The following is a 14,891-nucleotide window of genomic DNA, read 5'->3' as shown; positions in this document are numbered from 1 at the left end:
AATTCAGGAAATAACTTCCTTTCCATGAATGAAGGACAGTGGCTTGCAAAACTATTAGCCCCCCCCCCCCCCTTGAACTTTTTGATCTTTGGACACATTTCAGGTACGGATATAACATTGTATTTTCGTGAAGAATTAACATCAAGTGGGAAACAATCGTTTTGTGGAATTCAATTTATACATTATGATGTTTTTTTTTTTTTTTAAATAAAAAAATCTAAAAAGTAGGATGTGCAAGACAGATTTGCACTAAGCACACGTTACACTTCTGACAGGAGACTAATTTCCTCCTTTTTCATCTGTAACTGCTTCGAACAACAAGGCGTATGCAGGAACAATTGTTAGGATCGCATTGTCTGTGTTTTATGTTATGTGTTCTGTTGTATTGTTTTTGTGATTTTATGTTAAAAGTTAAAGTAAAGTTGATATCAATAAAGATTTATCATGCTGCCGTAATTCAATTAAAATGTATAGATTGTTTGGAAATGAAAAGAAAGTGCAAAGTGTACCTGACCATCCTGGATGCGTCACCATCAGACCTGAAAGAGAAGAAACAAAAGCGTGGCTGAATGATTTCTGTTGAGCATGTGGAAATCCCGATGACGCAGCAATGCAGCTACAAGCATGCAGCATTACGAAATGCCTTACTTCACCGCATCATTTAAATCAGTCGCTTTTCTACTCAAGCAGCCAGGTGTAGCCGATTGGTAGAAGACAGCGCTCTATGGAGAAGATTGATGCAGACTCAAAGACACAACTTATTTTAAGAGTTGTTTTTCAGACATATATACAAATGTAGCCCTCACGGTGTTAAACTCATTGGCACGTCAGGTGCGGGGGGGGTGTATAAGGCAACCAGTTGAGGGTGTACAGTACTCGGCCTACTACCCGATGACAGCTGCTGTGATAAGTACCAGCACACCCGCGACCTTCGTGAGGACAAGCGGCTTGGATGATGGATGGATGGATGAATCGATGTTATATTGATCGTCAATTATACACAGATTTTCGCAATTCATGGGCTGGCCAAGTCACTATCCCCCGTGAATATTGAGGGTAATAAAGAAAGACTGCAGCGACTAAGTGCAAATTGTCAAATGAGCTGTTTGTGTTGACTTTTATATCAGTTTGGTTTGGTTGGAAGTCCATTTTTACCACAGGATCAAAATACCACTCACTCTCCATTCCTAACATTGGACATCATCTTTATTGAACCAGTCATTTATCTTTTTAAAATTTTTATAATTACAAAATGTGAAACTCTCTTTCATTCGAGAATAATGCGTGCATGCTGCCGCCACAATCTGGGTCGTTTCTGCCATCGCCAGCATTGGCATTAGTGCTATATATATATATATATATATATATATATATATATATCAGAATGAGAATCATGCCTCATTACAATAATGAGTGTGGATGAAAAGAGAAGCTAATCAATGCTGGGCATTTAAAAGCGTGAAAAACCATCCCATGACTGAAGACATTCCAGGATGAGACCGCAGACAACGTACTGGCTGTGTGCAAACATCGAGTGACCTGCTTCTTCTCCATAGCAACTGCTGACAAGGCTCACAGGCTTCAGTGGCCCAGCAGCAACATTTAACATGGACACCATTAACAGATGTGGTGGAACAAAGGCTACACCGCTCAAACAATTGCACCTCTGTCTTACTACGGGTAAGCTCGAACAAAGATATACAGATTGATATTACTGTATCGTTAAAACGACTGCAACATTTCCAGGGCAAAATATTTTAATCGATTTGAAACCGAAGACATATGCAGTGAATCCTATGACCCACCTCATGTTGCATGTGGGAAAAATATCCGGATAAGAAACATCACAATGTTCACTGTTAACGGTCTGCCTTCAAGATCTTCAGTGACTGGCGCCTCTCATCCCCCCCCCCCCCACCACCCACTTTAATAAACTTCAACCAAGCAACAGCTACAAACAACTTTCAGTGAAGATTTTTTTTTCCTTTGTAATTCTTCTTTGTTATTCTGTATTATTTCTGCCTTTGTGAACCTCCTCTCGACCCAGAATTTTGTAACGGGAAAGGATCAACTGGTGATTGTCTGTTCAGCAAATATCAACAAAGATGTCCTAATTATGACATAAAAGCGTACATCAGACGTTGGCGTTCTCATCAGAGCAAGCCCGTTCACAAGGGTGCAGTGGGGCTGAGGCTGAAAACTAGAGCTGGGTCAATAGAACGCAATGAGATTCATTGACACACAAGCCAGAGTCCAGAGCCAAAGCCAATTACTGAAGCTATCGATTGCTGTGTATACAATGCATCACTGAAATGAATGAAAGACTGGACCAAACCATTCCTCGCATATGTTGGGACAGCAATGCATGTCAACATTTTTGCAATGTTTTTTTCACTCGGCAATGTTGAAACGTTTCAGGAGGCAGCTCCACCCCCCAGATGCAAACTACTGTGACAAATTTCCGTGGCATCACCCGTCATCATTTCATGTCCTTTCTGTCCCAGCGTCACTTGGATCTGTCCTCTACTCCACAACACGGAAGTCGTAACACTTGAAATGCAGTTTGCATTTGTGCGAAGCTGAATCAATAGACCCGCCTGACCTCAACAGTTTGTTGCTGTCAATGGTCGCAAAGTGAAAAAGCTCCTCCTGAACTGTATCACACATTCATCAAGCATTCTTGTAGAGCAGACAAAGCTCATTTGTCGAGGCGTGAAATAAATGGTTCTCATATTTCATGGCCTGATCCAAGCAGAATCTATCTATAAGATGATGGATACGTGCAAACAACTTTTGAGGTCTTTTGGAAATAGGCACGGGCTGCTGAGGTTTAAATCTATCACATTCCCAAAGCCATTTCAATCATGCAGTAAATGCCAAATCCCAGTGGAGGTATCACTCCACAGCAAAGCCCACTCAAGGTCCCCCGCCGTTTTGCACACAGCGTATCTGTGGCACATCTGCATCTCAGCTGCTTTCTGAAAAAAATGTTACATCGACATCTCTAGTGACATATCAAGCTCTGTTTCGTTGCGCACACATTGATGCAACTGCCTCTTTCCCAAGTCTCTTGCAGGGATGACAGCCTGTTTCCTGTTGTCGGGGGGAGGAAACGGACAAAGAAATACTCCCAGCCCCTGAAAGATGCTGACTCAGAGTTTATCAATCTGCAAGACTGAGTGCAACTGGACACAAGTGCCATAATGCACAGGGCTGCTCATTTAATCATAGCTGCCTACCGTGCTTCAAATAAACTGGAACAACATCTACTGTGCAACAACTGAGTGGTCTTGAAGGCGCAGGCACTTTCCCCATAAGCATTTTTATCACCAGCGAAGACCTGCTTCATTGTAATTATAAACCCGCTGTTTCTGTTTGTGAGCAGTGATGGGTCTTGCGGAGCCACTTTCCATCTTATTCTTGCATAAAGCGGAAGGCAGATAGCTGGGGCATTAAATGAAATGCATCTGCTGTTATTTGCACTGCCGAGTTAAGCGGAAATTATATACGATGTAGTTAAGTTGGAAGAAGAGTCTTATCTGTTTGTCAGGGCAATTACATAAAACCACAGGGCCGAATGTCATTGAACTTTGTGAGGAAACTAGATTGTCAAAGCCTATTTTTGAAGCATCCTTTGGTGGCTGTGGTTTAAATGAGCTGAAACACTTGCGTGCTGCTAATAAAGGTGCCGCACAGTATCATAAAAATGATACCGCAGTAGGAAATGATGCCATTCCAGTTTTATCAGAACTGGGCCCATCACGGTAATTACTATATTGACTCAATGAGCGATGGGGGGAGGGGGGTCAGCCACAATAAATTTACATGCGTGTTGGTTTACATACTGCATGAAGATTCAGTCGCGCTGCTTCCTTTCCTCTGCTGTCAGTCATTTTACTTCCAGCTCGCCTGTGTGCGAGTGATGACACTCACACGCACGCATGCACACGAGGACTCCAGCGGTTCGGTTCGACAGTTTCAGTTCGCTTCGCGCGTGGCGCGTCCTTTTAGAGGCACGTGCAGCTCTTTTTCTCATTTATCAACAAGGCGCAGCAGGGTACAGCAGCTCGAAAAAAAGCCAAGTAGTGTTAATGCTAGCCAGCGCAACGGTCCTCTTTTTTATACCATTTCATTGCTTGTTTATGCGCTATCGATTCTACAAGCATGCGCTACGCGCGCCACAAATTGAAAGACTGACGACCGGCAACCATTTCGACTGTCTGAATTGACAAGCGAGACCAATGCTGAGAATCCGTATCTCTCCAATGCAAGTTCTCTGGTACATTGAGAGATTACGCCCATTCACGTGTTCATTTTTCAAACCGCAGTTCTCTATAAATGATGATTATAAAAATGTCAATCTATGTTCATCATGTGAGACTTATTTTAAAACTCAGTCTTTAATTTAGGAGAGTAATGACTAGATCAGTTGGCAAACAGCCTACTGAGCCAAGGTAACTATTTTACTTAAGAAAAATCTCATAGGTAAGCACCAAACCAAAATAATTAAACTATTTAAACAGAAATAATGATTTTGATTCCTAATTTTGTGACAAAAAAAAAAAAAAACTCAATTCCAACCCCACCCAGCATAGAGTGGCATACTGATGCTCACTGAATATGGTGTTTTTGCTGTGTTTTAATGCTAGTCTTGCTGGTGCATCAAAAAAAAAAAAAAAATTCGAAGGGATGCACTTACTCAGTGTGAAATCTGGGTTTGTTAAATTGGCCACAAAGCTGAGATATTTGCAGGGAGCCAAGTCTAATTTTGTTGGATGAATGGCAACAGTTGGATACACAGCTGGCTGATTGTACTTTTTGCTGTCCAATGGAAGCAAAATATATTTTTTTAAACTGCCCAAACACTGCTGGGATAGGCTGCAGCACACCTGCCATCCTGGTGAAGTTTAAGCGGCTCGGAATAATGGTTGGATCGACAATACACAATCAACAATAATAATAATGACGATAATAATGATTATGTGAATAGACAGTCCTTCCTGTGATCATTCTTTATTTTTAACCAAACCGTAGACCTTCTAGGCAGTACAAATTGTCCGACGAAATGTGTATTTCCCGAACAGCCATTGCAGACTTTTACAAGCAGGGGAAAGAGGACATACAAGGAGATAAAAGACATCTCATTTTACTCCACTGACACTTCAAGTGTGGTTGTATGTGTTGTGTTAATATTTGTTGAAATGCACGTTTTTTTAACAGAGGCTGAGCGGTTTTTATGTACATTTGTTTAATCAAATATATTTTATTCTCCCACATTTCGATGCAAATTTTCAGTATCCTTGAAAATTGAAAGATGATTGCACTTTTGCTCTTAAAAAAATTACTATCGTTTATCGTGATAGCATCTGGGAAAATATATTGTGCAAAATAAAAGTTATCATGACAGGCCGACAACGCGCCAATATTGCTAAAATATAGGAAGAAGGGCCAGCCCACTAGAAGAGCAAAAATCTCTCAACTCTGACATTTCAGTAATGAGTTTGCATGTTCCCGCTCTACTTGCATGGGTTATCACTGCGTATGATATTGCTCTCTCTCCATGTGAGCATGGACGGCGTGTTATGTTTTCAGGTAAACCTGAAAATATGTACATTCTCAATGTATTACAGTGCGCATTACAGCAGGGAATCAGTAGCCAGCTAACTATGGATCAATACGTCAGCCTCCTGCATGCTTTTCAAAGTGACTCCAACAGGAAGGCATTTAGTTTCACTGAGTGACAGCCATGAAATGCTTTACGCTTCAAGCTGTGATGGAAAAGAATAAATCTCAGCCAAACCGTTGGTGCCTCGTGCCTGCCTCCACAAGAGTGGCACCAAACAATCACTGACTTGAAGCTGTGGTCAACTCCAACAGCTCACTCACACTGACAGCATCATCTGAAGCGCAACGCTCTCAGGGACTATTTCATGTTCATTGTCTGTATTTAATCCGAACCAAAGGGCTGTAGTCTGCACCTCGCCTTTGATGAGGCGCGCGCATATGTGCCTCTGTTTCTCGGCCCAGTGCATCGATGGAGTGCATCCATCATGTGTGAGGATTCTCGGCGCATTCCAGAGATGTAAATGAACTTTATTAATCAGCTTCTAATTACAGGAAGAAATGTGTGCGCTTAAGCAGCTCTAATGAGTTAGTCAAGTCCTCCGTTACGGTTTAGGTGCAACAATTATCCATTCGTCTATTTTCTCTACGGCTTATCCTGCTCAAGGTCACAGGTGAGCTCGAGCCTATTCCAGCTGACGTAGGACGAAAGGCAGACACGCGCCGTGGACTCGTTTTTTTGTCCTTCAAAGGGCACAGATAAAGACAGACAACCATTCAGACAACTCACGCTGCCCACATGGAAGTCATGCGAGTGAACCGCACCGTGTGGTCAGTGACTATGTCTAAATTTTAGCCTTGCTTGTTTACTGAGCATTTCTTCAATGAAATCCTTTTTTTTGTTCAGTGTTCACCAAATCGCAAGTTTCAAACTACAATTATGACGTCCCACTCACATTGTTTTGCACTCAAGTCCGAGTGACTTGATTTTATCTCTGACTCGTTAGCTAAAGCCAGATATCTGGCCACCGGAACACTACTCCTCTGTCTGTCTCATTTGTTTTTGTTTTGCTTTGATATTTCCTGCATGAGGGGGCCGTGTTTAGTAGCAGATTACTCACCGTGTCTGCTTCCTGCTGCAAACTGAAAACAAAACAATGCGTGCAGCGAACGTGACACAGCTAAATGATGAGCGGGAATTCTGTCAAAGCCGCAGCAAAGCTGACAGCAAAGTTGATTGGTAATGACATTTTTTAACCGAGAAAAAAGTTGGACTTTAAAAGTCACTTTAAAGTGTTGTCCCGAACAATACAGTTCCCTGTGGCATTTCTTCACACTGGCAGATCTGTTAATCAAAGTTCGACTCCGACAGCTCATCGCTGAAGAAAGGTAGACACTGTATCAAGAAACTTCTCGTTGACTCTGCACCCATTCACTGATTTAGATTTTTAGATATCCTAAAATTTCAAGGGTGATGCACACCCCATGACGCGATGCACAGCAGCAACCAATATGGATACTGTGCCGTGTAAATGTATTTGACACTTCCTGATTTCTGCGTTCTTTGACACACACAAAGGCTTCAGTTCATCAAACCATTTTTAATATCACACAGAAACAACCCAAGGAAATACAAAATGTGGTTGCTAAATGCCAATTCAATTTATTAAGCCCCCCCCCCGCAAAAAAATTCCAAACCTTCTTCGCAGAATTGCTTCTACTGCACCATATTGGAGGGTTTTCTCGCATGTGCTGCCCGTTTAAGGTCACACCAAAGCGTCTCTATTGGATTCCAATCTAGACTTTGACTTGGCCACTCCAAAACCTTAATTTTTTTTTTTTTTAGCCATTCAGAGGTGGACTTGCCGGTTTATTTCAGACCGTTGTCCTGCTGCATGATCTAAGAGCACGTGAGTTTGAGAGTGCAAACTAATGGTCGGGTGTTCTCCTTCTGGATTTTCTGGTAGACAGCAGAATTAATTGTCCTATTACAGCAAGTTGTCCTGGACCTGAGTTAGCAAAGCAGCCCCAGACCATCGCACTGCCACCACCATGCTTCGTTGTGGGCATAATGTTCTTTTCGATCAAATGCTGTGGATTTCTACACCAGATTTAAGGGGCCGCACATTTTCCAAAAAGTCCCATTTTTGACTCATTAGTCCACATAATGTTTTACCAAAAGTCTTGAGGATTATTTCGAGGTCTTTTGGCAAACCTGAGATGAGCCTTTGTGTTCTTTTTGGACAGCAATGGTTTTCGCCGGGAACTCTCCCTTGGATGCCATTTTTGGCCAATGTCTTTCTTATGCTCGAGTCGTGTAGGACCTGAAAAGAGGCCAGCAAGGTCTGCAGTGCTTTAGATTGTTCTAGGTTCTTTCGCAACCTCCTGGAGGAGTCGTCATCGCACTCTTGGAGTAATTTTAGTTGGTCGACCATTCCAAGGAATGGTTAACACTGTTCCCAGTTTCCTCTATTTGTGGATAATGGCTCTGACAGTGGTTTCCCTGAAGCCCCACAGTCTTGGAAATGGCTTTGTAACCTTCTCCAGACTGATAGATTTCAATTGTGGGGTTTTTTTTGGTTTTTTTTTTTCTTCTTGAATTTCTTTGGATCATGGCATAATGTGTTTGCTTCTTGAGATCTTTTAACCTGCTTCACTTTGTCTGACAGATTCAATTAATGTGATTTCTTGAATCAACAAATATGGTGCTCGGGTGTTGCCTGTTGAACTCAGCTTTCCTAAAACTGAACTGAAACCTTTGTGTGTGATGAATATGCAAACAAGACATAAATCAAGAAGGGGGCAAACACTTTTTCACAGTACTGTTTGTGCACTTTGTATGAATACGCAAGTGAACAAGTTGAAGGGATCTCTGGCAGCCCAGCATGTTTTTTCCCCCTCGGCCAGGGTGACGTCCCACCCACACGCGGAAATCCAGGACTCACTGCAAACAAAAATGTCTTTTTATCATTTGCATCTCTGAGGATTTGAGGCTGTGAGCCTCTTTATTTTTTTCTTCATGTTTTCAAAGATTTTGCTGTGGAGAAGTTAAAACCAAGTTAGAGGTGGCCAGAAGCTTTTGTACAGTACTGCCTGCTGAATCCTACAGATTCCTAATAAAACATTTTTTTAAAAAGTGAAATTAAGAAGCAGATATGGAAAATCTGTTTTTGTTCATTCAACATTTTGCATTTTCATATGTACAGCAAGTTTTTAATCAGATATCTCAATCAAGTTTAATTAAAATAAGATCAACTCAGACAGCCGATTACCACAGTCTGCAAACATTTAACTCAAACTATACGCTGCAACTGCAGCTGCACTCTCCATTTATGTGCGGTTGCTGCATATGAAAAAGAAGAATCCACCAGCCGTTCAGTTCATCCCAGTCACTTATGTGAAATGTTTACAAAACAAACCAGCGCCCACAGTTAATCTGCATCTCGGAAAATGCCGAGCCCATCAAACATTGGTTGTCGCGAGCCATGCTGGCTCACGGCGAGGTTTGTTGGCCATCCGTCTGTGGTGACCAAGATGTGTGACCACAAGCTTCTCATCTGCGTTTGTGTGTTCAGCTGTCGACCGCCTCCGCCTCATCGTCAGTGGCCCACATAAACACGCTGCACTCCCACCTGGCAGACAACAAGCGGCAGCTTTTCAAGAATCTCACTGTAGATAGCGTGTGACAGATCGTGTCCAATTTGGCTTGAGAGTCTTCTTACTTTGCCAGATGTGAGGTGAATAATTGGAAAAGGAGGAAGTCAAAATAATGAAAGGCAGCTTTAGCCTTCTGACCCCGACCTTCCAGTGTTCCGCTTTTAGCCTGTTCGACACAAACATCTTTGCAGTAAGACGAACACATTGACACAACCGAGCTGGAATTTTGTGGCGGGTTTTTTTGGGTTAAAAAAGAAAAGAAGCAGAAGGAGAAGCTAAAAGTGGGGTCACGTTCCTGACTGAGGAAAAGGGGCCAACTTCGGATGTCTGTGTTACAAACGGACCTGGAGGTGAGTCACACTGGGCCTTTTTCCCCACGACAGTACATCTGTTATTTGGGACGGTCAAAATTGCACAGTACAGAACAGGCTTTAGGTTAGAAATGAAAAAGTTTGAAAAAAAAATCATTAACATCCTTTCCACAACAGTTAGGTTATATATCCTTTTGGATTTAACGGTTCTTTTGTGTTGTGACTTCAAGTTGCCTTTCCACTTCTTTCATTTAGAGGTCAAAATGAACAGTGGGCGGAAAAGGGATGACCTGGAACATGTACTGCATAAAGCATAGATGCCATTAAGATAAACAATCAAGTTCTTGACTAGCTTGGTTGTTTTTAGTTTAAAGTTCAGAGCGGAGCGCAAAGCAACAAACTGAACAACTTCCCTTGAGTGCGTCCACTCATTTTCAAAATTGCGCAATTGCTTGCTGGACTACCAGCTGACTCTGGGCCAATGACGGAATACACCCTGGAATGTGGGTGAAGAAAATGATCATCCGGACATGAAAGATTCGGCATGGACATCGTGCCAGATCATAATTGATTAAGAAGTAATGACATTGCTGCTTGATTTTCAGCTTGCGGCATCAAAATTCTTTGTAGCCAATCTGTCATTCCCTCGTGTCAATGGCTGTCATCTAGCATTGTCGCTCTGGTCTCAACTGAGTGATGTCATTCGGCGCCTACGTGACAGAACATACAGGCCATGTTAGGCCACAAGCTAAAAGATAAACTTTGAGCCAACAAAGTTTGCAAGCAGTAGTCGTACATCATCGATCCATCCATTTTCTTCAGCGGTTATCCGACGGGGTTGCTCTTGAGCTGCAGCCTCCCTCAGCTGACTTTGGCTGAGAAGCGGGGTTCACCTTAGACTGGTCCCCAGACAATGTTCGATGTTTGAACACATTTGGCAACCCAATTTTTGAAAGGACAGCAACACCTAAAGCCTGCTGCACTAAAATTAAATTCAGAGCTCATCATCCTTAAGACTCACGTGAACCGTTTCCACCATGAAGTGCACAGCCAACGCAGCCAAGTCCTGATGTGTCAACAATCCTGCCAAATAGCACAATTGTTTCTGCAAAGTTTTTTTTTATTTATTTTGAACAATAATACTTGCACAGTTCTTATTTTGAATGTTTCACAAGAGAATTTCCAGAGCAGATTTTCAGCATCAAGTGGAGAAAATCCAGAAGTATGGTTACTATTAGTGGGGTGCAAAAAAGAAAATCGATTCACTCAACTATCAGGATTTTATATGCCAAGAGTCAATGAATCGATGTCAAAGTTCAGAATTAATTTTCATGATTTTTCAAAAAGCAAAAGTTGAAGCTACCGCTTTCCTCCAGCAGTTGGCAGCGCTGAGCAAATTTGTTGGCAATGAGTCAGTCGACTTAAGCATTCAGCAGAGTCACACTACATCATCTTAATGAGCCAGTGCCTGAGCCAGTCAGCCAGAGCAAAACAAATAGAAAAACCAAACTGTCAAAAAGAGTGACTGACTTTCATCTGGCCGCATTGATTGAAGTTCAACGTATAAACTGCTGATGGGTTATACAGTTTAGAATTATTTTAAAATGTTTTGTTGGAGAAAAAGACCAATACCCATGATATGGAATCGCAAACCGTAGTATCATTTATAATCGTGATATAAATCTAAGCGTCACACAAGTATTGTGATTTCAGTCAAATCGGGAGGTAAGTGAATAAATCTCATAGTGACACCCCTCATCACTATGAGAGGTGCAGCAATGTAATCGATTAAACAGATGAATCAAAAATTTTTGGGATAAAGATCATTTAAAGATCTTGTTTAGTTGAAAATAGTCAAAATGCTCAGAATATCAGCCTCTCAACAGTAAATATTCTCAGATTTCTGTCGATCCTCCATGAAAGCAGACTTCTCTTTGTGTTGAATAAAAATAAAACAAACATCTGCTTTTGCTTTTTGTAAAACGATCAACAGCTTTGTCTGTGTTCTGGCATGTTTCTGTTTCTGGCATGGACCAAACCAGTATCTGAACCATAATTCACTTTGTTTATGCATTTTCTCCGGTGTCAATTTAAAATGTCCTTTTTTTTTTTTTTTAATATCAGGATGGATTTTTTTTTTTAATCCAATTCATACATTAATAGACAGGGTGTATAATCGATGGTTCGTTGCAGGCCTAATCACTATAGAAAGTCATTCTTGAGCCAAAGTGTGTCATTCAGTTTTTGTTAGTTTTGACCCTCAACTTCTTTTTTTAACAGTTTTTCATTTCAGGAAGTGCCCAGTGTACTTATTTTATAGATTTCATTGACTAGTGCAAAGCAGCATGTTTTGTTTTGGAAACTTGAACATGATTACACTAAAAGCAGCCGAGACCTATCATATTCATTATTGTTGTGATTTTGCGCCTTGGTCAAATTTTCTGTTGCACTTATTTTAAATAATAAATGGGATAGGCTGCAGTACGCCTGCGGAATCCTGTGAGGATAAGCAGATTGGAAAATGGATGGGTGGACAGATGGAAGTTTGTACCTAACTGCTTATATTTACTGTGATGAAAATAAAACTCAAATAATACAAGTACCAAGCATAATATCCAATTGTTGCCATGATACTGACAATCGAATGAAAGTGTGAGAGCAATGATGCTGCACACCTCTACCTGGGACTGGTTGCCAGTCAGTCACAGGACACATCCAGTGAAAACAGACAAGCATTCACCCTCACTGAGTGGGAACTGGACCCACACTGTTTGCACAAAAATGATGCATGTGAATCACTAAGCCTTCAGTGGCAAGGCACTTTGGAATCACTCTACTTTGAAATTAATTTGTTTTGACAAAGAAATCAAACCCAAGTGGCCGATGAGCTCAGTTACCTCGGCCATTTCTCCAATAAGGTGAATCGAGTCCTGCTTTGCCTTGTGAAAAAAGTTTGAAAGGACATCATTGGAGCACTGTGCCCAACAAGAAAACGCTATGCGGAGGAAACCGGGGACAGAGGCCAAATTTTAAAGTCCCCTGGTTTCCGAGGCACCACAATTAGTGACGCAGCCCTCCTCTTCTCTTCCCTCTCATTAGAAGTTACACAAAGACAATGAGTACAGTGACATCAACTAATACGAGGTCAGTGGCGTACCTTCCGACCTCCCTCAGTGTGCTGGCCTTTACCAGTAGAGCCATCAGAGGGGGGGATAACGGTGCTCATTAAAATCATGACTATCCTCTTCAGACGACCGGCCACATCAATGAACACCCACCAGACGGCCTCTTAATAGGCTCAAATAGAATAGGAAGAGTTCAGGAGGAGCGGCGCAGCCACAGGACGCCTGCAGTTGTTTTGGAGTGTAAGTTGAAAATTGTATTTGCCCATTGCTTGAGATTTATTGGTAGCGCCTGAATGCAAATCATCCCGGCGAAGACATTAATCTAGCAGGAGTATTTCATTAACGGGGGCTCCGGTGGCAAGAGGCAGTTCATGGGCTCGTAAATATGCTTTAACGCACTGATTGTTCAGCACATCATGAGTGTGTGCTGCCGGACACAAGAAGGGGCCTTCTCCTTAATGCTCTCCTTCACTACCATGGGGGACCAAAACATGCTGAAGCCGTAACCTGGCTTTGTCTGAACTACAAACCCTGGCAAAAATGATGCAATCACCAGTCTCGGAGGATGTTCATTCAGTTGTTTAAATTGGTAGAGAAAAAAAAATTATCACAGATGTGACACAAAATTAAATTTCAAGAGGCAACATTCTGGCGTGAAGATACACTCAGCAAAATTAAGGGGGGAAAAATGTGGTTACAGTTACATTTTTAGACCAAGCAGAAGGAATCAATGATGGAATCACTCAATTCTGAGGAAAAAAAACAATGGAAATTTCCATTCCCAAAACTATCACCTGCATCAAATTTAGATCTACTTGTTTTTCTGCAGTTAAGCAGGCGTGATCTCACCTTGGAGAGCAGTTGCACCAAGTGGACTGAGATGAAAGAGGCTCCAACACGAGAGATGTATGACGAATTGAAAGAAAGGAAAGGATTACCAAACTTCTTCAAGATGGGAAATCATCACGCAATGCTGCAAAAGATGTTGGTTGTTCACAGTCATCTGTGTCTAAAATCTTAACCGAGTCCAAACCACATGTGGAGCCAGTTAAAGGCAAGCATTTTAGTGAGAGACCAAGGAAGACATCAAAAGCGTCAAGACAGAAAACTTGGAGCAATATGTCTTGACACAGAAAATGCACAGCAAAACAAATCGTCAACGTCTGTGACCGATCTGTGAGAAAGCCCCTAAAGGAAATGGGCTTTATGTACAGAAAAGCTCAAAGAAAGCCATCATAACAACCTCAACAGAAAAAAAAAAGACGTTACAATGGGCTACACAAAAGCAATTGTGGGCTGTGGATGACTGGAAGAAAGTCATATTCAGTGACAAATGGCGAATCTGCACTGGGCAAGGTGATAATGCTGGAACTTTTGTTTGGTGCTGTTCCAATGAAATTTTTGGACACGACTGCCTGAAGAATTTCCACAGTCATTGATGATATGCGGCTGCATGTCGGGGACAGGCACTGGGGAGGTGGCAGCCTGCTCCAATGTGCAAACCTGATCTGGCAAAAGCAATCTGCTAAAGTTGGAGTCAGATTGATGAAGAGTACCGTTGATCACTCATGATGTCCATGCCTCTGAGACTGCCCTCTGACGTGGTGCAACAAAGTACCAGTGGTGTGTTGAAATCTTCCTTTTGTTGTGGTGTTTTTTCTGTTTTCATTTTGAATTGAGTGATTCCATTTTTTTCCCCTCTGCTTAGTCTAAACCAAGAACAGAATAGTGCGTCACACTGAGAACTGTTCCTAATGTCTGACTCTCTTTTGAGGGACCCAAAATATTAGACTCGGCATGTTACTTTATGAAATTAATATCTGTCAAGCATTATCGCTTTTGGAAAGGCGCTCCAAAAAAAACAAAACGAAAACAAAAAATAAACAAACAAACAAACAAAAAAAACTTTTTAATTATTTAATTCATAACATTGGTCAACAGCAAATTTTATTCAGCGATAGCTTTATATGTGTCCCTTAACCTATTTTGGATGCTGATTAAAAAAAAAAAAAAAGTCTACTTTTTTTTTTTTTTTAGCTCGTCAAATTTTTGAGATATTAATTTTTTTTGTTTTGAAGTTTGACTTCAAAACCTTGGGGAATACAGATATTGTGTAGTAACTTTTTCAGGAAGAAAAATCCACCTGCTGCTGAACCTAACCCGTAATTCATAAAAATTACTCAAGATATGCTGTGTGACACACGTACATACACACACACACGAATATATATATATA

At 41.5% G+C, this 14,891-nt stretch overlaps 1 protein-coding gene across 4 annotated transcripts in view; it reads right to left on the bottom strand.

The window, feature by feature from the left end:
- The window catches only part of iqsec1b (IQ motif and Sec7 domain ArfGEF 1b), a 108,858-nt gene that overhangs the window by 84,622 nt on the left and 9,345 nt on the right, over positions 1-14,891 (bottom strand). For all 4 annotated transcript variants that reach the window (XM_019856542.1, XM_019856534.1, XM_019856543.1 and 1 more), the window contains exon 2: positions 510-539. In XM_019856542.1, the coding sequence (XP_019712101.1) occupies positions 510-539 (30 nt within the window). The remainder of the gene's footprint in view (positions 1-509; positions 540-14,891) is intronic.

The sequence above is a fragment of the Hippocampus comes genome, unplaced genomic scaffold (genome assembly GCF_001891065.2).
Source record: "Hippocampus comes isolate QL1 unplaced genomic scaffold, H_comes_QL1_v1.1 scaffold283, whole genome shotgun sequence".
Taxonomy (NCBI): Eukaryota; Metazoa; Chordata; class Actinopteri; order Syngnathiformes; family Syngnathidae; genus Hippocampus; species Hippocampus comes.
This window is presented reverse-complemented; position numbering and strand designations above follow the sequence as displayed.